This window comes from Podarcis pityusensis (genome assembly GCF_964106645.2).
Source record: "Podarcis pityusensis genome assembly, chromosome: 18".
NCBI lineage: Eukaryota > Metazoa > Chordata > Lepidosauria > Squamata > Lacertidae > Podarcis > Podarcis pityusensis.
The window spans coordinates 3,943,110-3,970,714 of record NC_138043.1 but is presented as its reverse complement, the minus strand read 5'-3'; the positions used below and the strand labels follow the sequence as shown (position 1 = coordinate 3,970,714).

Genomic DNA, 27,605 nt, shown 5'->3' with positions numbered 1-27,605 from the left:
TATCCAACCGTGTCCTTTTCTTCCCCTTTTCTTCCCCTCAGACATCTTGAACTACAACTCCCATCAGCCCCGGCCAGACTAAGCGCCGTGCCGGGGATTGTGGGAGTTGTAGTCCAGCAGCGTCAGGCGGGTCGAACCCCATTGGCTGGCGCCGCCGCGCGTAAGCGTCGAGCAGGCCCAAGCCGGCCTCCCCTTACGCGTCCCCATGGCAACCCCGCGCCCTCCGCCCCGCGCCCCCGACCACCCAATCAGCGACCGTCTCTTCCACCTCCCGCGAGGCGAGGCGGAGGCCGCTTAGCCAATCGGGCGAGAACGACGAGGGGAAGTGACCTATGATAGCGTAGAAGACGCCGCGGTGGGGCGGGGCGTCCTCTTCGGGGGTTTTTTAGCCAGTACTAGAGCGCGCGGACTGCGCATGCTCGGAGGAGGAGGGGGGAGGTAAACAAAATGGCGGCGGCGTGTTAGCTGCGGCGGCAGGAAGGCAAGGAGAGGGGCGAGGCGGCTTTGACGTAGTCAGGGGAGGGGAGCAGCCGGCCAGCCAGCCCCCCACATAGCCGCCCCTTGGGGAGCGGCAGAGCCCCCCCAACCCCCCCACCTATCCCCCGTCAGGCTCGAGGGGGGAGGGGTCCCAGAAGGACTCTGACTCACCCCCCCTGCTACTTGAGCGCAGGGCTTGGGCCTAGTGGTTTTTTTCCTTGGGGGGGTGGGGAAGGCGCCCCCTCATAAACAGCAGACTCCCCATATTCATTTTAAGCCGTGTGTGTGTGTGTGAGGGGGGGGTGCTCTCCTTGCAGGGGGGAAAAGGCGGAGGGGGGAGGGTCTGTGTGTCTGTGGACGGGAGGGGGGTGGAATAAGCTATTTTTATATAATTTATATTTTTTATTTAAATAGGGAAAAGTGTGTGCGTCTATATATAGACACACACTTGGTGTTGGGGTTTTGTGGGGTGGAGTTCGGTTGCCTGTCATTTAGGGAAGGCAAATTGACTGATAGGAGTTCTGTTAATTGACTCCTCTGGCAATTCAGGGCCCTTCTTCCCCTTAAGGAGGAAAGTTTCTTCCCCAGTTTTTATTAGTGAAAGTCCATTAGTTAATCTCCATTCCCAACCCTTTCTTTTTCTTTCTTTCTTTTTTTTGGGGGGTGACATTTATTTTCCCCCACCCCATTCTTAAAAGAAGATTGGGGAAGAAGTTGTAGAGAACTCTTGGATGACAGGCAGTGACCCTTCTTGAGGAAAGCTAATTCTCCACCACCCTAATTTTTAAGTTGAATCCCACGAGGAATTGAACCCCCTTTTTCATTGGGGAGGAGTGATCCTGAGTTGAAAGGACTCTTGCCTCTTTTTTTGTGGACGGGTTAGTGATTCCTCCTGTTAGAAATTGTGACGGGGAATTAAGTCAAAGAGTATTACATTAAGCAGAGGTGCCTCCGTTAGTCGACTTCCCTCTTCCCCCTCCCCTTTCCTCCCAATTTAGAAACTCTTCTGAGAAGGGAAGACCCTTACCTCTTCTTCCCTTGTGGTGGTGTTATTTTTTCACTTCTGTTGCCCCTTCTGTTAGGGTCAGATTTTCTCTTCCTCACCCCACTTGCCTTTGCAGAGAGCTATCACCCTTTAAGTAGCTCTCATTAATTGCCACCGTTTGGGGGTAATTGTTATAGCTGTCTCCCAATTGGCACTTGTTTTTCTTTTAGCTCTTAAGTTCTCTCTGGCTGAGAAGGGACCAGGTACTTTCTGTCCCTTAACATTTTTCCCCCTCTGGGTTGAATGCATGGGAGACTAGGCATCTCCCATTCTACAGATTTCCCTTCCACCCCTTCTCCTGTAGAGAGAGAAGGCTCCAGATAAGGACTCCCTAATTTTGTGGGTGCCAATCTTGTCAAGAGGAAGATTCTTGGGGATTATTGAAGCTCTTCAAAAGAGAGAAGAGTCCCATTAGGGATTTGGGAGGAAAGGGTCTACTTTCTCCCACCCCCCCAAAAAAGTTAATATTCTCTCCACCTGTTTGACAGGCAGCTTGGTCTCTTGTGGGAACGGTACAATTACCTGTTAAGGGAAAATCTCCCAATTCCCTCCCCCCCCCCTTTTCCCAACTCATGTGCCAAGGATAACTTTCTCTTGACTCTCTGGGCTTGTGAACATCACATTGCATTTCCTTATTTAGATCGGAAGGCCACATAAACAGAACGGGGGGGGGGGGTGTGTGTGTGTCCAGAAAGGGACTTAATTACTCTCAGCAAGATCGGTCAGGAGTCTGGGACGAATGGGATCAATCTGTTCTGAGTGATGCCTTCAAAAGCCTGGTGTTGCTGCAGAATAGCTTGAAGGTAGAGGGGTTCCCCAAGAGTAGGATGATTAGAGGCCTCCCCTCTTTTTTCAAGACAGTTGCTTAAGCTGGATGAATTGTGTAAGCTTAAACTTGCCTCTGGAGAGCTTGCTCAAGCACCATCCCCTCCTCTCTCTCTTTTTGTGGGTGCTTGGTTCTGGGAGACTTGAATAGGGTTTGAGCTGCCTGCCTGCCTGCCTGCCTACCTTAATACCTGAAGCAGTGGGGTGACACATCATGTGTCAGGTCGACCCCAAGTGGTTGAAGGATGCCCCTGGTAGTACCTACTAGACACGGAAGGCCTCGATCCTTTGTCAAGGGCGGAAGAAAAGCAGTTGAAATCAGTATTGAAAATTCCTTTAAAAAGACTTGGTTCCAGCTGCCGAACGGCTGAGAGGACTCTCATCGGAGGTCGTACCTGGGTGGTAAGAGTGGTCAAAGCCGAGGGGTGGGTTTGGGCTCCTTGATTCTTCACCGCACAGTTTGGAAACAGGAGCTGCCATGCTTTGCTAGCAATGGAACACCCTCCGAGAGACTAGCTTTCTGTTTCCAAACGCAGGAAGTATTCTTGAAGATGACTTAGGTCCTCAAGGAAGGGGGGGAAATACCTTGGACTTCCTCAGGAGAACATTACCTGATGTGAAAGACTTGGAGCAGCAAAAACGAGATTTTTTTTTCAAGAAGAAGTTAAAGCTGACTGTAAATCAACTTTGTTGCTTTCCCCCATCCACATTGTTTAAGAGAAGCTCTATAAGTATTGGAACGAGGTGCTGGATCTCTGTAGGGCCCTCGTGGGCTCGAGAGAAAAGTTCTCATAGGCTTTTATTTTTCATTTGTAAGTTAAAACGTTTGTACAATCTTTTTGGGAATTCTCGATTTACCTCCGCTGAACATCCTTCTTCCCCACCCCCAAAAAATTGGGAGTAAAAAGGGAGCATCTGATACACCAGGAAAGTGGATTTTTAAACCTTTGGCACGCACACACACACTTGTCGTCGTCGTAGAACGCAAACAGGCTTGGGTCATTTCGATTCGCGATGGAGGACTCCCAGCAGCTGGGGATGTTTGTCGAAAGCGAACTGATCTCGGTGGGCATGGATACTTTCATCCACCGCATAGACTCTACGGAAGTGATCTACCAGCCCCGCCGGAAAAGGGCAAAGCTCATAGGCAAGTACCTGATGGGAGACCTGCTTGGGGAAGGATCCTACGGCAAGGTCAAGGAGATGCTGGACTCCGAAACCCTCTGTAGGAGAGCAGTCAAGATCCTGAAGAAGAAGAAGCTGCGGAGGATCCCCAACGGGGAGGCCAATGTTAAAAAGTAAGTGTTGGGGGTTTTTTTGGGGGGTGGGAGAGGGTTTGGGGGTGAGGGTAGGCCCATACCTACAAAAATTGAGTGTAGTTGTGTCTTCGTAGCACGTTGTTGTTGTTGTTTAGCCGTTTAGTCGTGTCCGACTCTTCGTGACCCCCTGGACCAGAGCACGCCAGGCACTCCTGTCTTCCACTGCCTCCCGCAGTTTAGTCAAATTCATGCTGGTAGCTTCGAGAACACTATCCAACCATCTCATCCTCTGTCGTCCCCTTCTCCTTACGCCCTCCATCTTTCCCAACATCAGGGTCTTTTCCAGGGAATCTTCTCTTCTCATGAGGTGGCCAAAGTATTGGAGTCTCAGCTTCAGGATCTGTCCTTCCAGTGAGCACTCAGGGCTGATTTCCTTCAGAATGGAGAGGTTTGATCTTCTTTCAGTCTGTGGGACTCTCAAGAGTCGTAGCACATTACTGCAGAATAAAGTAAAGGACCCCTGGACAGTTAAGTCCAGTCAAAGGCGACTGGGGTTGCAACACTCATCTCGCTTTCAGGCCGAGGGAGCCGGCGTTTGTCCACAGACAGCTTTCCAGGTCATGTGACCAGCAGGACTAAACCGCTTCTGGCGCAGTGGGACACCATGACGGAAACTAGAGCGCACGGAAATACCAGGGATGCGGGTGGCACTGTAGTGTAAACCACTGAGCCTCTTGGGCTTGCCGATCGGAAGGTCGGCAATTCGAATCACCGCAACAGAGTGAGCTCCCATTGCTCTGTCCCGGCTCCTGCCAACCTTGCAGTTTGAAAGCATGCCAGTGAGAGACCTGTCAGGAGTAAGCATGGACCAATGGTACCAAATAGTATGGGAAACAGCACTACTAGAAAAATTAACTAATAAACTGAAACTGACACGGGGACAAACAGAAGAAGACGCCTTCACCCCGGTATGGCTCCCCTTTATCACATACACAGCCCAACAGGACAATGACAATAATCCACCAACAGCATACAAATCAATATGGCTAACCTGATCCAAAACACCCACCCACCTCACTCACACACGAAAACAAAGATCACCACAGCCAATCACAAGCAAACAATCACACCCTAGGCCAACCCCAACCTCTCTCACCACCAAAGGAACACAAGTGAACAACACAAGCAACGCTGACACCAAACTCTACATACATTAAACATAATAGAAACACCACCACCCGACCCCACCCCTATCCATCTTCCCTCTCTCCACCCCCCCTTTCTTTTTTCTTTTTCTTTTTTTTCCTTCTCCCCCTAATGCCTCAACAAATGAAATGGATTTGTAAAAATGTTACATGGAAAGAAAAAAATACGAGGCACTACACTTCTGTAAAACAAGAAAATCCTTAATAAAATATTTAAGAAAAAAAGAAAGCATGCCAGTGCAAGTAGATAAATAGGTACCGCTGTGGCGGGAAGGTAAACGGCGTTTCTGTGTGCTCTGGTTTCCATCACGGTGTTCCATTACGCCAGAAGCAGTTTAGTCCTGCTGGCCACATGACCTGGAAAGCTGTCTGTTGACAAACGCCAGCTCCCTCGGCCTGAAAAGTGAGATGGGCGCCGCAACCCCAGAATCCCCTTGGACTTTCCATGGGTCCTTTACCTTTTACCTTTACTGCAGAATTCATTCCCACAAGACATAGTGGTGGCCGCCAACTTGGATGTCTTTGAAAGAGGGTTAGACAGATTGGAGGATGCTGTCGATGGGTTTTGTCCGGTGGCTGTGTTTTGCCTTCCCCATTGGAGGGAATTTTCCACTGCTGGAACTCAGAAGTGGGGAGAGTTGCTCTCTCGCTTAGGTCGTGCTTATGGGCTTCCCATGGGGCCATCTGCTTGGCCAATGTGAGAAGAGGATGCCGGTCTCGATGCCCCCCCCCCCTTGGCCTGATCTAGCAGGAAGGCTGTTATGTTCTTATTACAGCAAGCGCTGGGAACCTCTGGCCTAGGAGGATACATGCTGCCCTCTGCGTAATTGCAAAGAAGTGGGAGAAGTGGGTGCGGAAAGGCAGGAAGGGATGGGTGCACACATTAGGCCAGGCGTGGCCAAACTTGGCCCTCCGGCTGTTTTGGAACTACAGTTCCCATCATCCCTGACCACTGGTCCTGTTAGCTACGGATGATGGGAGTTGTAGTCCCAAAACAGCTGGAGGGGCCAAGTTTGGCCATGCCTACATAAGGCCCAGCCCCCTCTCTCACTGCTGGTTCTGACCTACAGCGGATTGCCCTTTCCCCTGAGGTTATGTGGCCTTCGAAGGGGAAATGGTTTGTACATCTGAAAAACGTGTGGTTGTGAAACAGAGAAAACAGCCATCTGCTGGCGTTTCTGTCGTAAAAGTGGGAGCTCCAGGATTGACTATGGGGGTCCCACGGGACAGCCATCGGAGGTAAGGGGGTTGGGGCGATTTGGAAATATTATGGTCTGCCACTGGCTGGCTCAACTCCCATCTTCAGATGTGTACTTGCTGGGTGGTGATTGTTGTTTCCTCAGGCAGGAGGAGCAGTTATGTATTCCCTCTCAGGGTGCCTTGGGCAACAGCCTGGGCAGAAACAGTTAGGTGGGCCCTTCTCCTGCACCCTCTCCCCTTGTGAGTCTCTCTAGGTTTCTTTTGGTGCCTTGTCTGGGCCAGGGAAGTCTTGCTCTTTGATGTTGCAAGGGCATCTCCCCGCCAGTGTCTCCCCAGCTTCACTTTCCGGCACCTTTCAGTGGTGGGGTGCACTTGAGCGAATCGCCTTCCAGGGAATAACCAGAAATGGCAGAAAGAAACGAGAGCTGGAATATAGATTGAAGCTCGACAAACCCACTGGCTTGCAAGCGATAGAAAATGCAACCGCCACCTCTGGAGGCATCTTGCGTGGTTGGATATTGTCGTGCTCGTGGGTTGTTCAAAGTGGTCTCCTGGGCAGCAGTTTCTCCCCAGTAGTATTGGGCCGGTATCCTCAAGAACAAGGGTGATTAACTTGGGTGCCCTCCAGATGTTTCTGGGACTACAACTCCCAGTCAGCGGTTGGACATGATGGGAGTTGTATTCCAGCAGCTTCTGGAGGGCCAAAGAGTGCCTCTTCCCTTTGTGCAGTATCTGCTTCTGTAATTGGCCAGGCAGCATGAACCCTCTAGATTGGCTGTGCAGGTGTAAACTCCAGCAGCACCTCCTCCTGCTTTGCTGGCTGTGGTTTCCTTCCTTTGCCCAGGTCCTTAGCTCCCAACAACTTAGGTAAAGGGACCCCTGACCATTAGGTCCAGTCGTGACTGACTCTGGGGTTGCGGCGCTCATCTCGCTTTACTGGCCGAGGGAGCCGGCGTACAGCTTCCGGGTCATGTGGCCAGCAGGACTAAGCCGCTTCTGGCGAACCAGAGCAGCGCACGGAAACACCGTTTCCCTTCCCGCCGGAGCGGTACCTATTTATCTACTTGCACTTTGACGTGCTTTCGAACTGCTAGGTTGGCAGGAGCAGGGACCGAGCGACGGGAGCTCACCCCGTTGCGGGGATTCGAACCTCCGACCTTCCGATCGGCAAGTCCTAGGCTCTGTGGTTTAACCCACAGTGCCACCCTGCGTCCCTCCCAGCAACTTACATCTGAGCTAAGTGAGCAGCTGCTGCAGCTCTGGGTTTAGGGATCGGCTTGCCTGGGACTCTAGACTAGCCCTGACAGGCCCCTGTCCTCCGAATCCAGGAAATGCAACCAGGATAACCTCAGTTGTGCAGGCTGAGGTGTGGAACTCCTTCCCCACAAAGCTGCACCTGTCACCTTCACTGAACAGCTTTCAGCAAAGACTGATGGGGCACCTCTTTACCCTGGCCTTTGACACCTCAGGTGTCCTTTTCCAGGATGCACCCTATGCTTGTACCTGTAGCCTGTTCTGCCTGTGTTTCACACTGGTTTTTAAATTGTTGTAACCTGCCCTGGGACCTGCTGGCGAACAATAATAATAATAATAATAATAATTTATTATTTATACCCCGCCCATCTGGCTAGGTTTCCCCAGCCATTCTGGGCGGCTTCCAAAAGAATATTAAAATACTGTGATACAACAAGCCCTGCCATGTCCTTGCCAGCCTAGGAAAACAGTGCAATGCTGTTGAGGCTTGCCTGGGCCCAGCACTTCACAGCCAGTAGAGGCAACCCATGTTTCCTCAGGCGCCTGTGGCCCTTCAGACGTTGCTAGCAATGTTAGAAACTCAGGTGTGTAAGCTAATTGCCAAATGGCACCTTAAACCTGGGTTACGGTCGCCACAGTGGAATGTCTAGGCACCTTCCTTTTCTTTTTTGCTGTGGAATCTATTTTTTATTATTCATTTCAATAACACTTTGTATTTTAAAGAAAAACATCACAAACATGTTAAAAGATTACCGGTACATAAAAAAGATCCAGACTAAAAGAAATGCAAGCTTCAAGGAAAATATTTCAGATACTTCTGAAAGTTACATTTTTCCTTTTCCCATACAGTAGAACCTCGGCTTACGTTACCCTCGGGTAACATAAACTTTGGGTTGTGAAAGCAACAAACCCGGAAGTATTTTTCCGGGTTTCGCCGCTCGAGCATGCACAGAAACACACGGCGCGCACATGCGCAGAACAGGCACCTCCGGTTGCAGAAACCTCGGGATCCGACCAGAGCTCCGGAACGGATCCCGTCGGTAACCGGAGGTACCACTGTTTTGATTTGCCTACTTAATTTATAGAGCTGCCCCATAGCAGAATGACTCTAGGAAGCCATTGGGGTGTAGTAGTTAGATTGTTGGACCAGGACCTGGGAGATCAAGGTTCAAATCCCCACTCCGTCAGGAATCTCACGGAGTGACCTTGGAGCCAGTCACAGCCTCTTAACTTACCTTACAGGGTCATCATAGGAATTAACAGAGGGGGTTGGTAAACAGTGCACTTTTTGTGACCTTTTGGACTACAATTCCCATCATCCACGACCTCTGGCCCTGACAGCTAGGGATGATGGGAGTTGTAGTACAAAAGCGGGTAGAGACGCAAGTTTAGAAAACCCTGGTGTAGACAGCACTGAACTAGACGGAGCAACTGGTCTGACTTGGTATAAGATAAGACAGTTCCCTGCATTTCTGTGTCAGTTCTGCAGTTAAATATTACTGGGGGAGTCTGATCCAGCTAGTATCTCCCCCCTCACCCTGGGCTGGTGCATCCTCACCTGCCTGCCTTCACTTTCCTTCCTCCATGTGCCCCCGCAGTTCTCCCAGGCCTTTTAAAGGGACCCCTCACCATTAAGTTCAGTCGTGGCCGACTCTGGGGTTGCGGTGCTCATCTCGCTTTATTGGCCAAGGGAGCCGGCGTTCAGCTTCCGGGTCATGTGGCCAGCAGGACTAAGCCGCTTCTGGCGAACCAGAGCAGCGCACGGAAACACCGTTTACCTTCCCGCCGGAGCGGTACCTACTTATCTACTTGCGCTGGTGTGCTTTCGAACTGCTAGGTTGGCAGGAGCAGGGGCTGAGCAACGGGAGCTCACCCCCACGCAGGGATTCGAACCGCCGACCTTCTGATTGGCAAGTCTTAGGCTCTGTGGTTTAACCTTATCAATAGCCCACCCCAAAAAAAGAACCCAGGTATGGGTATCTGAAAATACTGCCACACTGCCAACCCCTGCCCCCCAAAACAAGCTGGTTTCCTCTTTAAAAGCCAGCACCCACCCAGCTTGTTCCAGCATCTGCTGAGCGTCAACCCCCGTGGGGTTTTTCTGCCTCTTTAGGCAATCTTGGATAGACGCCTAGATGGAGACGTTCGCCTGCCTTGTCCATCTTTTTGCGCCTGGCTCATGGGGGGTGGGGGCTGTGAGTGCTGCCGCCAGTGAATCAGCTTCGCTCTATCATTGCTTCTTCAGACAGGCCTTCAGAACCAGGTTTTCTTTTCGCTTCTGGAGAAATGAGATCTGGGGGGGGGGGGGGGGGAGAATTGAAACCACCCCCAAAAAACCAGCTTATCCGCATCGCCTTTTGAGGTTCCATCTGTGCAGGAGGCTGAGAAGGCGGTTCTGTGCCGACCTGAGGCCTTCCTGATGTTTCAGCCGAAGCTCTCATCACATCAGCCCCTCTGCGCTGATGGGAATCGAACTCCAAGCATGCTGTGGTCCTCCATTGCCGCCCCTCTTCTCTCTCGCCTCTCTTTGCAAGTGCTTTTTTTTTTTTTTAAATATTTATTACTTTCCAACAAATTAGACATTACATAGAAAAAGAAAATAAACAATACAATACAAAAACAATACCTAACACTAAACTAACAAAAACAATTTAAACTAAGAAAACAAAACAAAAGCAATTTAAAACACATCAAATAGTTTCAATCTTTCATTCACTTGTTTCCATGACCTCCTCACACCTCCCTTTTTGTATTCCACTTCTATTAGTTGTTTTAGCAATTCCTTTCCATCTTCCTCTGCTTTCTATCCTATAATTATCTTAACACATTTTGACCTTATTTTCCCCTTTAATTCTCTATTAATCTATTTATACTTAATTCCTTATAACATTTCTGCTGAAGCCATATAACTTCATTCCAACATTTTTCTAACAATCATTGATTTTACAATATTTCTGTAAATAGTCTTTAAACTTTTTCCAATCTTCTTCCACCGACTCTTCTCCCTGGTCTCGGATTCTGCCAGTCATTTCCGCCAATTCCATATAGTCCATCAACTTCATCTGCCATTCTTCCCGGGTGGGTAAATCTTGTGTCTCTTTGCAAGTGCTATTTACTCAGAATGTCCCTCTGTGCAAATGCAGTTTAAAAGGAAGGAGAGACAGGTTGCCATTTCATCACATCCTGGGGCTGTATCTCCCTCCCAGGCAAGTTTAGTTCCAGGGATCTCTCTCCTTCACATGAAACAGGCCAAAAGCATTAGGGATGATATGCAGGTGTTCACACATGCTTTACATGTGGTTTTATATTCTGATTTTATCCTGCCCTGAGACATGCAGGGATAGGGGTTGCCGTACATCTAATCTCCCGGTCATCGCTTCAATTTCTTTTGAAAAAGCTGGACAAATTTGGGCAAAGCGAATTGTGTACAGATTTTCACTTTTTGAAATACGGCAACCCTAGTATAGGGTGGTATGTATAGTGATACCTTGGTTTACGAAGTTAATCCGTTCCGGAAGTCCGTTCTTAAACCAAAGCATTCTGCATAAGGTTTTGTATTAAGTGTTCATTGCTTGACAGAGCTGACCCCATTATTTACACCACTTTCTGCTACGTACTCTTCATATTTTTAGAACAAAAATGCAACCAGTGAAAGTCACCACGGTCAGAGTAGTTAGGCTCGAGACATTCACTGATGATTTACTGGTGATCGCTTTTCTACATAAAAAGGCAACCATAATTTTAAGTGATAGTTGTTGTTGTTGTTTAGTCGTTTAGTCGTGTCCGACTCTTCATGACCCCCTGGACCAGAGCACGCCAGGCCCTCCTGTCTTCCACTGCCTCCCGCAGTTTGGTCAGACTCATGTTCGTAGCTTCGAGAACACTGTCCAACCAGTGATAGACATTAGGCTAGTAGAAAAAGATTGAAGCAAACTTCATCTCAATTCAAGGAGCATGCAGAGAATAGCTTATATACCTGCGTTTCTAACACTAGTGTAAAGGTTGGAGTTAGCTGGCAATGGAATGCAAAAGGTACACTCTGTGGCAGTTCAGTTAGAGCATAAATAGAGGCAAAACGGCCTTTTGCAACAGCAGTCATAGGTAATAATGCATCCTGAGTAGTATTGCTAAGTAAATTAACCTTCATAGCAAGGCAGAAAGCCATTGTCTTTTTTCTGACACAAATGGGGGAAAATAGAAGTTTTGATTCAGCACCCTTATGCCAAAGTTCTCTTGTTCTCAGGTGGATGCCTTCAGATAAGATCAGGAACAGAGTGACCTGGTGGACTGAAATGTTCGTGTTCTGGTTTCTGGATAATGTGCCGTTTCTGATGTCAGATTACTGTGCATAGTTCTCCTTTTGTGGATCCTGCACCCTCTTCCCACTGCCTCCAGCGTTCTGGATATACCAGCTTAAATACAGAAGAGCTTCACCCTAGCTGTTGACAATGAAAGTTTCCATATAGAGCATTATCCCCTTCTAGGGCTGCGAGTGGTGCTGTGGCCTAAGCCACTAAGCCTCTTGGGCTTGCCGATTGGAAGGTTGGCGGTTCGAATCCGCCCAACGGTGGTGAGCTCCTGTTGCTCTGTCCCAGCTCCTGCCAACCTAGCAGTTCGAAAGCATGCCGGCGCAAGTAGATAAATAGGTACCGCTGCGGCGGGAAGGTAAATGGTGTCTCCGTGCGCTCTGGCTTCGTCACGGTGTCCCATTGCGCCAGAAGCAGTTTAGTCCTGCTGGCCACATGACCCGGAAAGCTGTCTGCGGACAGACTCCAGCTCCTTCGGCCTGAAAGCGAGATGAGCGCCGCAACCCCATAGTCACCTTTGACTGGACATAACCGTCCAGGGTCATTTATCCTCTTCTGGATAATTCTAGAGCCCACAGCTTCCTTTGGCAAAGTTATAAGGCTTAGAAATACAGGGTGAGTCCTTTAAAGAGCCCCGTGGATATAGAATACACATGTTCCAGGGGGCCTCTTTTAAAAGACTCACCCTGTATAAGTTGCGTGTGTTAAGTTTCACAACAGAGAATGGAAACGCCTGCAAGGTTAAAGTCCCCATTTTGTTTGCGTGTGTTGTGTTATTTCTGAGCTGTGTGCTTTTCAAGTACCCTCCTCCATAACTCTTCTCTTTTTTTGCCTTGCTCAGTCGGTGGAGCGTGAGAATCTGTATTTTCAGGGTTGTGGGTTCGAGCCCCACATTGGGCAAAAGATCCCTGCATTGCAGGGGGTTTGGACTACATGACCCTTAGGGTCCCTTCCAACTCTGCAATGCTGTGATTTTGTGATTCTGCCTGCTCCCTTGCCAGGGCTTACATGACTAAGCCTGGCAGGCAGCTACCCCGACAATTACCTCCGGGCTTTTGCCCGTGAAGTCAGTGCCTCCGTTTAAGACTCTGCCGCTTGTTATTTATTAATTTGTGACATCACCTTCCACGTATATCGTCCCAGGGAGATTTGCAGACACATCCTTAAAAACAGCAGAAATAAAGTTGCAGGCAGTGCAAGGAGAACCGGGTATAATTATAATAAATAATAAATTTTATTTATATCCCACCCTCCCCAGCTGAAGCCGGGCTCAGAGCGGCTAACAACAATAAAACGATAAAACACTCTAAAATCATTTCATTATAAAATTAATTCCAATCAAATTAATGGCAACCATTGGGCTAGAAGTTCTGTGAGGATTGCCAAAGGAGGGAGTCAGGCTGTGCCCTGGGCAAAGGCCTGGTGGAACAGCTCCGTCTTGCAGGACCTGCGGAAAGATGTCAAGTCCCGCAGGGCCCTGGTCTCTTGTGACAGAGCGTTCCACCAGATCGGAGCCACAGCCGAAAAAGCCCTGGCTCTGGTTGAGGCCAGCCTAACCTCTCTGTGGCCTGGGACCTTCAAGATGTTTTTGTTTGAAGTTCCTCTGTGGGACATACCAGGAGAGGCGGTCCCGTAGGTACGAGGGTCCTAGGCTGTATAGGTCTTTGAAGGTTAAAACCAGCACCTTAAACCTGATCCTATACTCCACCGGGAGCCAGTGCAGCTGGTATAGCACCGGGTGAATGTGAGTTTAATAGTGACACAGCATGAACTTCGCAGGGGGTTGGACTAGATGACACATTTTGTCTGTTTCTGACTCTACAATTCCGCGATTCCAACACCTGAAATGGGAGTGCTTGTCAGCCAGCTGGAAAAGCTTCTCAACGTAAAGAAACAAAAACAAAACAGCTTTAGGAAATTGCGGACAAGCAAGTAGTCCCTGCCCTTCCTTGACAGGGGTTAAGCCGCGGGCAACCGGAGTGGCTGTTCCTTCCAAAGGTTGTTGAACGAAAATTCCCATCACCCCTGACCTTTGACCCAGGTGGCTCCCGGGGCTGATGGGAGTTGGAGTCTGAGATCACCTGGAGGGCAGCGTGTCTTCTACCCCTGTAAGCAGAATGCAGAGTTCCCAGTGAAGGTGGAAGAACTGATGAGAGTCCCTTGCTAAGTTTAGGCCCCTGCATCTGTTGCGGCCCATCTTGCGGCACTGTAAGCAACAGCTGTGGCCTTTGCTCTGTTGCGAGAAGCTCTTCCTGGGCATCCACTGCCTTTCCAGTTCCTTTTTAGCTCTGGTGCGCCTAGTTCCTCTGAGGTCGGGCTTTGCAGCTCAGCATAAGGCAAGCTTTCATTCTTTCCGTTCCCCTTCTCTTTCCCCTGCTCGCATCCACCCCAGTCAAACTTGGCTAAGACCAGCTTGAAGGCAACACTGGAATACTCCCGTATACCTGAAGGAGCGTCTCCACCCCCATCGTTCTGCCCGGACGCTGAGGTCCAGCACCAAGGGCCTTCTGGTGGTTCCCTCATTGCGAGAAGCAAAGCTACAGGGAACCAGGCAGAGGGCCTTCTCGTTGGTGGCGCCCGCCCTGTGGAACGCCCTCCCGTCAGATGTCAAAGCGATAAACAACTACCTGACATTCAGAAGACATCTTAAGGCAGCCCTGTTCAGGGAAGTTTTTAATGTGTGACATCTTAGTGCATTTTTGGTCTCTGTGGAAGCCGCCCAGAGTGGCTGGGGAAACCCAGCCAGATGGGTGGGGTACAAATAATAAATTATTATTATTATTATTATTATTATTATTATTATTATTATTATTATTATTCCTAGCGGTCATTTCTCCTCTGGTCACTGCTGTGGATGTACAAACCGACTCCTATCTCCAGGCACTGTGGTCGTCTGTAAGGTTTTCCCCCATGGCAGGGTTGGCGTTGCCAGTTTCATGCCACGTTTGCAGACGTCTGCCAGTGGGCCTGGGGCCAGAGGTCAGCTCCCCGTAGCATAGAGCATGTCCTTGGGGGATCCTGCCATCTTCCATTCTGTGGACGTGACGTCGCTGAGACAGGAGTGGGAACGTATGGGGAATGTGGGCTCAGGAGAACACATCTTTGTGTGGAATTCTGTCCTGACATGTTGTTGTTGCTTAGTCGGGTCCGACTCTTTGTGACCCCATGGACCTGAGCACGCCAGGCCCTCCTGTCTTCCACTGCCTCCCGCAGTTTAGTCAAATTCATGCTGGTAGCTTCGAGAACACTGTCCCACCATCTCGTCCTCTGTCGTCCCCTTCTCCTTGCGCCCTCCATCTTTCCCAGCATCAGGGTCTTTTCCAGGGAGTCTTCTCTTCTCATGAGGTGGCCAAAGTCTTCAGGATCTGTCCTTCCAGTGAGCACTCAGGGCTGATTTCCTTCAGAATGGAGAGGTTTGATCTTCTCGCAGTCCATGGGACTCTCAAGAGTCTCCTCCAGCACCAGAATTCAAAAGCATCCATGCTTCGGCGATCAGCCTTCTTTAGGGTCCAGCTCTCACTTCCATACATCACTACTGGGAAAACCAGAGCTTTAACTATACGGACCTTTGTCGGCAAGGTGATGTCTGTGCTTTTTAAGATGCTGTCTAGGTTTGTCATCGCTTTTCTCCCAAGAAGCAGGCGCCTTTTAATTTCGTGACTGCTGTCACCATAAGATACCCCAAATCTTCCTGACACAGCACATGCGGAAGGCCTTGAGGCATCTCTCCTGGTGGGTGTAAGTTGCCCATGACTCACTTCCATAAAGCAGCGTGCTCAACACACAAGCCTAGTAGACCTTCATCTCGGTATTGGATGTTAGCAGTTAAGAACATTGAAAGGGTCTGGCTCATAGCTGTCAGCCTTCCCTTTTTTTGCAGGAAATTCCCTTATTCCAGCGCCGTTTCCCGCTGCTATCCTGGAGTGTTAGATATCCCGTAGACTGTCCCTGGGACAGGTGAGGCTGCTGATCCCTTATTTTCAAATCTGAAAGTTGACAGCTATGGTCCGGCTGCTGGATCAGGCCAGGAGGGTGGAGCTAGCATCTACTCTAGCATCCTGTTCTCACAGTAGCCTGTGCAATTCACAGCAGCTTCCTCGTTTGAATTGGTCTCATCTCCATTTAAAGCCTTCAGAGTCATTGGCCCTCGCTGCCTCTCATGGCAATGTCATCATTTGACCATGTGCTCTGTGAGGGAGGAGTTACTTTTGTCTGTTCAGCTTCCTTGGGTATCCCAGAGTATTAGGAGAGAGGCTTATTTGTTTACGTTTGAGCATTTTTCTAAAGGGCTTAATATATATATTTTTAATGTCTTAAGCTGTGTGCAAATAGCCGTTACGTTCCAAAGCATAAAGCACAGCAGTGCAGAATTCCTCTTTTGGGGGTCATTGCCATATGGTATTCTGTTTCTATCCTAGGTCCCCTTTTACACTGTGCATTTTAAACAGTGTCTTGTCGCTTTAAACAATCCTGGGAGCTGTGGTTTGTTAAAGATGCTGAGTGTTGTTAGCAGACCCCTAGCCACCTCATGGAGCTACAATTTCCAAAGTGGTTTAGCAGTCAGTCCTGCTTCCCAGGGCGCTCTTGGGAATGTGGATGTGTGACTTCACTGTGTGTGTGTTTACAGTGGCCCAGCCTTAATGGCTCTCCCATGGTGAACAAGATCTCCAGGCAGCTGTTAAGGAAACTTTTGCAATCTGGAAAGGATTCCCACCCACCCCCATCGTTCCTGGGATAGCTCAGCCCTGTAGAGCACAAGACTCTTAATAACGAGGTTGTGGGTTCGAGCCCCACATGGGGCAAAAGTTTCCTTCATTTCAGGAGGCTGAACTAGATGACGCTTGTGGTCCCTTTCCAACTCTACAGTTCTGTGGTTTTGCAGGATGGCTGTCAGTGATGAGAGATAACAGTGGAAATTCTCCTGGGGTGTGAAAATTTCTGTGGGCTCATTTGCACGGCCTACCATATTGGTTTTAGTCGGTTGATCAAGATGGATTGGGTTTAAGAACAACAGATTTGCTGAGTAGGTGCCCTTAACTGGCCCACAAGTATTTTGTTTTTTAAGTGATGTACCATAGTACATACGACGCGGGTGGCACTGTGGTCTAAACCACTGAGCCTAGGACTTGCCGATCAGAAGGTCGGCGGTTCGAATCCCTGCGACGGAGTGAGCTCCCGTTGCTCTGTCCCAGCTCCTGCCAACCTAGCAGTTCGAAAGCACCTCAGAGTGCAAGTAGATAAATAGGTACCGCTCCGGCGGGAAGGTAAACGGCATTTCCGTGCGCTGCTCTGGTTCGCCAGAAGCAGCTTAGTCCTTCTGGCCACATGACCCGGAAGCTGTACGCCGGCTCCCTTGGCCAGTAAAGCGAGATGAGCGCCGCAACCCCAGAGTCCTCCGCGACTGGACCTAATGGTTGGGGGTCACTTTACCTTTTTACCATAGTGGAATTGGCCATACACAGATCATTGAATTGTAGAGCTGGAAGAGACACCAAGGGTCATCTAGTCCAACCCCCTGATAGTCCCAGATTCAAGCCCTGATCTCTCCAGGTCAGGCTAGGGGAGACCCCCTGCTTGAGCCACCCCCTGCCCTGTTTCACACCCTCCTAGGGTGGTTTTGCGTGGAAATGGGTCCTTGAACTTCAGTCATGCCGCTTGCTTCCTTGGACGGATGGCATGTGTGTAGCAACTAGCCTACTGTACAAAGGTAAACATCACCTTGCTCCGCCCATCTTTGCCCCTAGCCCCTCCCACTGTCACTCTGCGGCCTCTGGGAGGAAATGTGGCCCTCAAAGTGAAAAGAGTTATCTGCTCTGAGTTCCTGTACTCTGCCGTTCAATAGAGCAGCGCACCTGAATTAGTGGCTGGGGACAAACGTCCCTCTCTGGCTCTCTGGGAGAAGCTTCTTGATCACGCCAGGGGAGGTTTATTTTTCTCTTTTCCCCTCCTCTCTCTCTCCCACTGCCGCTGTTTTTCGCTTGCTGATTTGGCCATCTGGCTGCCGTTGGCTACTGGCCAGATTCCGACATCCTGCCTTGTCATGGTGACGGTAAACAGAGGGGGAGATCCTTGCGTGAACCTGTCGGCCGTGCAAGGCGGACTTCTTGTCCTTTTAAAGAACCCGTTGCTAGGGCAATGCTGGCCGGAGCTTTGAAGCTGGGCCCAGAGAGGAAGTCCTAAGGAAAAGGGTCTGGGAGGTAGACAGTCCGTGGGTAAGCCTTGGCTTAGCCTTAACCCACCTGGGGCGCTACAGATGTTTCAGCAGGGATGTGATTTTTGGATGCAGTGGGTGCTTCTCTCTAGGCTACAAAGCCAGTGTTTGAAACTCAGGTGTACACACACACACACACACATATATATATACATACACACACACACACACACACACACAGTGGTACCTCGGGTTAAATACTTAATTCGTTCCGGAGGTCCGTACTTAACCTGAAAGTGTTCTTAACCTGAAGCACCACTTTAGCTAATGGGGCTTCCTGCTGCCACCGCGCCGCCGGAGCACCATTTCTGTTCTCACCCTGAAGCAAACTTCTTAACCTGAAGCACTATTTCTGTGTTAGCGGAGTCTGTAACCTGAAACGTATGTAACCTGAAACGTATGTAACCCGAGGTACCACTGTATGGCTAACCACCAAATGGCCCCTCAAACCTGGGTTACGGTCGCCACATCAGAATAGGTGCCTTTCTTTAAATGAAATTATTATTATTAATTTCATTTCTATACCACTTTTTATTTTAAAGGGGGGGGATCTCAGAGTGGTTTACAACATATTCAAGCATCAAATAAAACAATCCAGAAAAAAACAAATTCAAGCTTCAAGGAAAATATTTCAGACAATCGGCTCTCCCCCCCCCCATTTATTTACCTACTTAATTTATAGAGCTGCCCCATCAAAGAAGTACAGCCATACCTCAAAAGTCAAACGGAATCCGTTCCGGAAGTCCATTCGACTTCCAAAATGTTCGGGAACCAAGGTGTGGCTTCTGATTGGCTGTAGGAAGCTCCTCTAGCCAATCGGAGGCTGCGACGAACATTTGGGTCCCAAAAAACGTTCGCAAACCGGAACAATCACTACCAGGTTTGCGGCATTTGGGAGCCAAAATGTTCGTCTTGCAAGATGTTCGACTTCCGAGGTACGACTGTACTCTGGGAAAGCAGGGTGGTGTAGTGGTAGGACCTGCAATCCTTCGATACCTTTGCTCTGCCACTAAGCCACTCAGCTACAGCTGTTCTCCAAAGGGATGTAGGCCAGACTCTGTGTGTATGTTATTTCCCCCGGTATGTTTGTGTGTGTGGCTTGGCTCGCTTGCACAAGTTACCTTGTCCCAGACACCCTTGATGCACTTTTCCCCTGCAGCGTGTGGCTGCCTCCTGCCGGTGGCGCTTTGCCAGGTTCCGGATGGTTCTGGCCCCTGAGGAGGGGTCAGCAGCCTTTTTCAGCCATCGGCCGGTCCACCGTCCCTCAGACCATGTGGTGGGTCGGACTATATTTTGAAGGGGGGAAAATGAACAAGTTCCTATGACCCACAAATAACCCAGAGATGCATTTTAAAAACAGTGGTACCTCGGGTTACATACGCTTCAGGTTACAGACTTCGCTAACCCAGAAATAGAACCTCAGGTTAAGAACTTTGCTTCAGGATGAGAACAGAAACCGTGCTCTGGCGATGCGGCAAGCAGCAGGAGACCCCGTTAGCTAAAGAGGTGCTTCAGGTTAAGAACAGTTTCAGGTTAAGAACGGACCTCCGGAACGAGTTAAGTACTTAACCCGAGGTACCGCTGTAAAAGGGCACATTCTAGTCACGTAAAAACACCAGGCAGACCCCACAAATAACCCAGAGGTGCCTTTTAAATCAAATGACACATTCTACTCCTGTAAAAACACGCTGGTTCCCGGACCGTCCGTGGGCCAGATTGAGAAGGCGATTGGGCCGGATCCGGCCCCCGGGCCTTAGGTTGCCTACCCCTGGGCTAGCAGCTCAACCCAAGGTGTCTGTCCAACCGGCAGCTGCACAGAGATGGCAGCAGTCAGCGGCTAAAGCTTCCTTTATATGGTGTCCTGCAATTTGCACTGTCAGAATACTGCAGCTGTCCACAACATCTACCTTGGGAGTGAGCCAGGAAGCGGACAGGGCCTTGCTCCGAGGGGTGGGGGAGTGGGCAGACATGGCCCAAAACCGCAGGAAGGAACAGTCTGTCCCCTTGTACCGGCGCAGCATCCCCTGCTTGGCAGCTGGAGCCTCCTCACGAGTCGCCTTTTCTCTCTCTCTCGCCCTTCCTGCTGCCAATCAGCTGTTCCCTTCCCCCAAAGCTTGACACAGAGCTGAGTCGCTCTTCCTGTTTTTGAGCTTTTGGGTGTCAGAATGAAGCAACAGAGGTTGCCAAGAACTGGCAGCCTGAACCGCAGAGGAAGGCCGGGCGCAGGGTGGGAGGGAGGGGGGCGGATTCTCTAGAAATCAAAGCGCCCCTTTGCGTCGCTGGTTTAGCCTCGCAAGTGCTTTGCAAAACACTTTGCGCAAGCCTCTTGCAACAAGACAGCGCTGGCCAGGATTCTCCCAACATGCCATTCCTGCAAAGAAGGGGGAGCTCGAGGCCACGGCGAAGGACTTGCAAGCAGTAAAGCTCGCAGCAAGGATTTCCCGAGGTTTAGTAGCAGCTAGGGACGCGGGTGGAGCTGTGGGTTAAACCACAGAGCGTAGGGCTTGCCGATCAGAAGGTCGGCGGTTCGAATCCCCGCAACGGGGTGAGCTCCCATTGCTCGGTCCCTGCTCCTGCCAACCTAGCAGTTCGAAAGCACGTCAAAGTGCAAGTAAATAAATAGGTATCGCTCCGGCGGGAAGGTAAACGGCGTTTCCATGCGCTGCTCTTGTTCGCCAGAAGCGGCTTAGTCATGCTGGCCACATGACCTGGAAGCTGTACGTCGGCTCTCTCGGCCAATAAAGCGAGATGAGCGCCGCAACCCCAGAGTCGGTCACGACTGGACCTAATGGTCAGGGGTCCCTTTACCTTTACCTACGATGCTATAAGATCCACTGTCCTGTGATATCATATATGACTTTGTACTACTGATGAAGCCCAGGACGGCGAAACAAGGCGAAACAAGGCTAATATTCCAGAAATCCTTGTCTTAGACTCTGTGAAAGGATTCTGTGAAACTGCAACAACCTTTCGTGTGAATTCTTGGACTCTATGAACAGACAGGTGGAATAGACACTTTCACATATATGGACCTTATGCATAAACTGATTAGAGAATGAACTGATCCACTGGGTCTCCTACTTTCTTCGTTGAACTTTATGAGCCACTTCTGTTGATATCTACAATTCAATACACTGAATAGTATATATTAATTTTTCAAACGTACAGCCGGTTACGTCTTGTATGTTTATGGATTACATAGACCAGGCATGTCCAGCCAGTAAATCCCCGGCTGGTCCTGGTAGATCACGAGACCCATATCGATCGTGGGATTAAATAAAGTTTACCGAAAGTTAACAAATAAAAGCTGAAGAACTCTGGGTGATCCTACCCCCCAAAAAGCTCAACAGCTCCGGGCAATCCACCCACCCCACGCACGCTCCTCCTCCCTCCAATGAATAGATCACTGCCAGTTTTTTTCATACTGGGAGTAGATCACAGTCTCTTGGGAGTTGTACATGCCTGATGGACCATTGGCCTTATCTGGCAGGCCCTTCTGATATTCTTACGTTGCATTTAAGGTTAAGGGACCCCTGACCATTAGGTCCGGTTGTGGCCGACTCTGGGGTTGTGGCGCTCATCTCGCTTTACTGGCCGAGGGAGCCGGCGTACAGCTTCCGGGTCATGTGGCCAGCAGGACTAAGCCGCTTCTGGCGAACCAGAGCAGCGCGCGGAAACGCTGTTTACCTTCCCGCTGGAGCGGTACCTATTTATCTACTTGCCCCTTGACGTGCTTTCGAACTGCTAGGTTGGCAGGAGCAGGGACCGAGCCATGGGAGCTCACCCTGTTGCGGGGATTCGAACCACCGACCTTCTGATCAGCAAGTCCTAGGCTCTGTGGTTTAACCCACAGCGCCCCCCGTGTCCCTCTTAGGTTGCATATGTGTGCTTTATCCCCCAAACGCAAGGACCCACAAGTGCTGAGTGCTATGTGGAGGCAGAGAGGACTATCAGCGTCTACTACTAGGAAGGATGGCTGTTCTCTGCCTCCACGGTCAGAGAAAGCAATGGTTCTGAATTCCAGTTGCTGGAAATCACAAGAGGGGAGAGTTGCTCTTGTGGTCGGATCCTGCCTGTGGGTTTCCCGTTGGGGTATAGAATAATAGACTCATCTGGTTGGCCACTGTGAGAACAGAATGCTGCTCTTCTGGTGTTCTTAGAGAAGGGTGGGTTCAGAGAGCAACCTCCGGCGGTGCCTGCAACAAGGAACAGTTTCTGAGCCTCCATTCTCTCCCCAGGAACAGAATTCATTCCTAGAGCGAAGGCAGCGGACTCCCTTGACTCCCTCTGCAAAGAGGAGGTTGCTTTGGTCACCTGCATATATATATATATCTTTCTCTCTCTTTCCTTCCAGGGAAATTCAGCTCCTTCGGCGGCTCCGGCACAAGAACGTCATCCAGCTGGTTGACGTCTTGTACAACGAAGAGAAGCAGAAGATATATCCTTTCTCCCCTGTCTGACTTCAGGCTTCGTCCGTTTCCCCTCTCTCGCGAGCCTTGTGGATTCTAAGCCTCTTTTTTTTAAAAAAAAATATAATATTTATTATTTTTCCAAAAACTTAAACACTAAAAAAAAGAAAAGCAATACAATACCACACATCAAATTAACAAAACAAGACAAAGACAATAAGATTAATCAAACAATTTCATTATCCCATCTTTCAATTACTTATTTCCACGACCTCCTCACACCTCCCTTTTTGTATTCCACTTCTGTTAATTATTTCAGCAATTCCTTTCCATCTTCCTCTGTTTTCTATCCTAAGCCTCTTCTGCCTTGGTACCCAAGGAGCAAAGTCGCCCATTTCATGGTGTGCAGAAGGTCTCAGGTTCAGGGGCAGTCGACGGGAGGCACGTTTCGCTACCTAAAACTCCTGCCCATAAGAGCAAGGTAGACCAATAGCCCTGGCCTTACTCCCTCTGTTAAATCCTTGGCCGGGCTACAGTGTTCAAAATTCACCAGGCGCATTTTGCAGCTGGCGTGGGTCCACTTGTGACCACGTAGAGATCTCTGGGCACCAGGTTGGCGACTTACATCTCCATCTGGCTGGCCCCACCAGCTTTCATAAGCAGGGAAGCAAAAGAGCTTATTCCTTGCATTTATCTCCCACCTTTTTTTCTCCAAGGAGTACCGTATTTTTCGCTCTATAGGACGCACTTTTCCCCCTCCAAAAATGAAGGGGAAATGTGAGTGCGTCCTACGGAGCGAATGCAGGCTCCTTGGCTTCAGCGATAGCAACGCGAAGCCTCCAAAGCGCAGAGGGAGCGCTCCCTTCAGGGATAGCCACCTGGAGCCTTTGGAACGCAGCAGGAACTCGCGCTGCGTTCCGAAGGCTTCGGGTTCCTTTTGCTGAAGCCGGGAGAGCAAGGCTCTCCTGGCTTCGCTTTGCTGGAGAGGGGCTGCGCAGCTTTCCCTCTCTGAGCAGCGCCCCTTCAGCGAAGCGGGAGGAGAAATGGAAGGGGCTCCATTTCTCCTGCCGCTTCGCTGAAGGGGCGCTGAGCAGAGAGGAGGAGATTTATTTTTTTTCTTGTTCTCCCCTCTAAGACAAGGTGCATCTTATGGTCTGGTGCGTTTTATAGAGCGAAAAATACAGTGCATGGTTCACCCTCCCTACAACGAACCTGCGAGTTATGTTAAGAGCAGGCATGGCCACACTTGGCCCTCCAGCTGTTTTGGGACTACCGTTCCCATCATCCCTGACCCACTGGCCCTGTTAGCTAGGGATGATGGGAGTTGTAGTCCCAAAACAGCTGGAAGGGCCAAGTTTGGCCATCACTGGCTAAGATGCTGCGACTGACTCCAAGGTCACCCTGTAAGCTTCGTGACCGAGTGGGGATTCGAACCCTGATCTCCCAGGTCCTGTACCCCACTGGCTTCCTAGAGCACTTCTGCTATGGGGCAGCTCTATAAATTATGTAGGCAGATAAATAGGGGGGAAGCAACATGTCCCTTAGAGAAGGATCTGAAATATTTTCTTTGATGCTTGAATTTCTTTCGTTCTGGATTTTTTTAATGCGTAATAAAATACCAATGCGTAATTTAAAATACAAAGTGGTACAGAAGTGAAATGAACAATAATAACAATAATAAACTTCATTTTTGGGAGGTGGGGGGGGAGAATGGCGACTAGGTGTTCCGTTGTGGCGACCTAGGTTTCAGGCGCCATTTGACGATTAGCTTACACAGTGGTAAGGTAAAGGGACCCCTGACCATTAGGTCCAGTCGTGGCCGACTCTGGGGTTGCGGCGCTCATCTCGCTTTACTGGTCGAGGGAGCCGGCGTACATGTGGCCAGCATGACTAAGCCGCTTCTGGCGAACCAGAGCAGCGCACGGAAATGCTGTTTACCTTCCCGCTGGAGCAGTACCTATTTATCTACTTGCACTTTGACGTGCTTTCGAACTGCTAGGTGGGCAGGAGCAGGGACTGAGCAGTGGGAGCTCACCCCGTTGCGGGGATTCGAACCGCCGACCTTCTGATCGGCAAGTCCTAGGCTCTGTGGTTTAACCCACAGCGCCACCCGCGTGGTATACAGTGGTACCTCGGGTTAAATACTTAATTCTTTCCAGAGGTCCGTTCTTAACCTGAAACTGTTCTTAACCTGAAGCACCACTTTAGCTAATGGGGCCTCCTGCTGCCACCACGCGATTTCTGTTCTCATGCTGAAGCAAAGTTCTTAACCTGAGGTACTATTTCTGGGTTAGCGGAGTCTGTAACCTGAAGCGTATGTAACCTGAAGTGTATGTAATCCGAGGTACCACTGTATATCTGATTTTTCTAACCCTGCCTGGCTGCCGCTTTCTTAACTCTTCCTCTCACGTATATGGTGATGGAATACTGCGTGTGTGGGATGCAGGAGATGTTGGACAGCGTCCCCGACAAAAAGTTCCCCGTCTTTCAAGCGCATGGGTAAGTTAAGCAAGGCGGGTGCCGTTTCATGTGCCCCCCCCCATCTGAGCAGTCCTGGTTTTGGTGCTAGTGGAAACTGAATAATAATAACAATTTATTATTTATACCCCACCCATCTGGCTGGGTTTCCCCAGCCACTCTGGGCGGCTCCCAACAGAACATTAAAAACACGATCAAACATCAGACATTAAAACCTTCCCTAAACAGGGCTGCCTTCAGATTTCTTCCGAAAGTCAGATAGTTGTTTATCTCCTTGACTTCTGATGGGAGGGCGCCACCACCGAGAAGGCCCTCTGTCTGCTTCCCTGCAACCTTACTTCTCACAGGGAGGGAACCGCCAGAAGGCCCTCGGAGCTGGACCTCCGTGTCCAGGCTGGACGATGTGGGTGGAGACGCTCCTTCGGGTATACCGGGCCAAGGGTTTGTGTTTTCCCTTGCTCTGTGCTCCTGATGTCATTGCAAGATCACCTTGGCATCCTCACCTCTGTTGACGTCGACTCCTGAAAACCTTTGTCTCCCCTTCTCCGGTGCTGCAGTCCCTGCAGGATCATTGTGTTACTGATATTTGGCAGCAAGCGTGGATCTTGGTTTCCCTCCTCCGCACACCTTCCAGCTTGCAAGTATCCTTCTTAAATTGTGGTGCCCAGAACTGGATGCAGGACTCCAGGTGTCGCCTGACCAAGGCAGAATAGAGCAGTACGATTACTTGAATCTCAACGAATTTGTTTTTGCGTCCTTTCTGAATCCAGGTTTCCCCCTCTCCTTCTCCCCTCTCCACACGCAGGTACTTCTGCCAGCTTATCGACGGCTTAGAATACTTGCACAGCCAAGGGATTGTCCACAAGGATATCAAACCAGGAAACCTCCTGCTCACGACCAACGGGACGCTGAAGATTTCGGATCTGGGCGTGGCAGAGGTACGTTTTGGGGCTCCCATGCTCATCCATGCCTTTCGTTTTCCTACGAATCTCCCTCTTTGTGTGCGCCAAGGCAGTTTACAAAAATAGGACATACCGTATTTTTCGCTCTATAGGACGCACTTTTCCCCCTCCAAAAATGAAGGGGAAATGTGTGTGCGTCCTATCGAGCGAAGGCAGGCTTTCGCTGAAGCTATCCGCAAACCTTCGGAGCGCGGTGGGAGTGCCCACCGCGCTCCGAAGGCTTGCAGATAGCAGCAAGCTCCGGGAGCGAAGGCGAGGTTGCGCTTAACTTCGCTCCCGGACCCGTTCTGGGGGCTGGGGTCAGGGGAAGCTTGGGCTTCCCACGCCCCCGCCCCGCGGCTAAAAAGGAAGCCAAGACAGCGAGCGGGATGGATCCCGCTTGCTGTCTAGGCTTCTGCCAAAGCCACACGCAGCCTCTCCCGGCTGGAGAGGTTGTGCGTGGCTAAAGAGGAAGCCAAGACAGCCAGCTGGATGGATCCCGCTCGCTGTCTTGGCTTCTTTGCTCTTTGCCCCAAAAAACTAGGTGCGCCCTATGGTCCGGTGCGCCCTATAGAGCGAAAAATACGGTAAGCCACCAAAAAGAAAGCAACACAAATGACGAAAGAGAGATTTTTAGAAGCAGTACAGAAGGAACATCCGAGGCAATAGAACTTCTCATCCGGCTGGGAGAGCTTCTTAAGTGAATGAAGACAGTGTTGTCTCAAGAAGCTTTACCAGAAATGTGGATAGTGACTGACCCACGGAATAGGGGCAGCCACACTCAAAAGGTATGGAGCAGGCTTCTGGTATTTTTGGAACCTAAAGGAGGAAATCTCCTACAGTGAGCTATGGGGTATATAAGAGGTAAAGCCTATCTCTCAAGGGCCCCTATACATGTTTGTGACTGTAGAGGTGACAGCCGCTGAGTTCATAGAATTTTAGAGTTGGAATGGGACCCCAAGGGTCATCCAATCCAACCCCCTGCAATGTAGGAATCTTTTCACCCAATGTTGGATTCAAACCCACAACCCTGAGATTAAAGAGTCCTGTGTTCTACCGACTGAGCTATCGCAGCTGTCTGACTTGAGCTATCCAAGTCTTCGAAAGGGGATTGGATAAAACTCATTCGTTGGCTGCAAATTATGGCAATTTCATGCCACCTTCGGGTTCAGTGGCGCCACAAATGCCACTCATTGGGGGCACCGCCGTGAGTGAAGCCTGTTTCTTTTACTTAGCATCTTCTTGAATGCATTTTTTTAACGAAAGCATTTACAGTGGTACCTCTGGTACCTCGGGTTAAGTACTTAATTCGTTCCGGAGGTCCGTTCTTAACCTGAAACTGTTCTTAACCTGAAGCACCACTTTAGCTAATGGGGCCTCCCGCTGCCGCCAGAACACGATTTCTGTTCTCATCCTGAAGCAAAGTTCTTAACCCGAGGTACTATTTCTGGGTTACTGGAGTCTGTAACCTGAAGCGTCTGTAACCTGAAGCGTATGTAACCCGAGGTACCACTGTATTAAGAATGGCATGAAACAGTCCAAACAACAAATGATGGGAACCGGTCACTGGGTACAAAGCAAAATACAGTCATGGCCTGTGTAAGGCAGGAAAAAAGAGATTCTTTGAGTTGGAAGAGCCACCAAGGGTCATCCAGTCCAACCCCCGGCAATGCAGAAATCTCAGCTAAAAGCATCCCTGACAGATGGCCATCCAGCCTCTGCCTAGAAACCTCCAAGGAAGGAGAGTCCACCACCTCTCTTGGGAGTCTGTTCCGCTGCCGAGCAGTTTCCAGTTTTTACTGGAAACCGCTAACATCACCCTAGTTTCTGCCCAGTTTCTCCATGCCAGGCGTAATTTTAAACACTTCCATCATGCCGCAGCCCCCTTGCCTTTTCTCTAAACTGAAAAGTTCCAAACCCTGCGTCCTTTCCTAATAAGGGAGCCCCCCCCCCCCGTAAATAAGAGAGCCAGTGTGGTGTAGTGGTTAAGAGCG

At 50.0% G+C, this 27,605-nt stretch overlaps 1 protein-coding gene and 1 long non-coding RNA gene across 3 annotated transcripts in view; one reads left to right on the top strand and one right to left on the bottom strand.

The window, feature by feature from the left end:
* Positions 1-937: 937 nt before the first annotated feature.
* LOC308467557 lies at positions 938-2,089 on the bottom strand. The gene is made up of 2 exons (XR_013981213.1): positions 1,961-2,089; positions 938-1,910 (listed from the first exon to the last, which is right to left on the bottom strand). It is a non-coding gene; the product is annotated as an uncharacterized lncRNA (long non-coding RNA).
* Positions 1,906-27,605, top strand: part of STK11 (serine/threonine kinase 11) — a 63,592-nt gene continuing 37,892 nt past the window's right edge. For both annotated transcript variants that reach the window (XM_080989063.1, XM_080989064.1), the window contains exons 1-4: positions 1,906-3,645; positions 22,138-22,221; positions 24,602-24,691; positions 25,476-25,608. In XM_080989063.1, the coding sequence (XP_080845189.1) occupies positions 3,362-3,645; positions 22,138-22,221; positions 24,602-24,691; positions 25,476-25,608 (591 nt within the window). In that variant the 5' untranslated portion in view covers positions 1,906-3,361. The remainder of the gene's footprint in view (positions 3,646-22,137; positions 22,222-24,601; positions 24,692-25,475; positions 25,609-27,605) is intronic.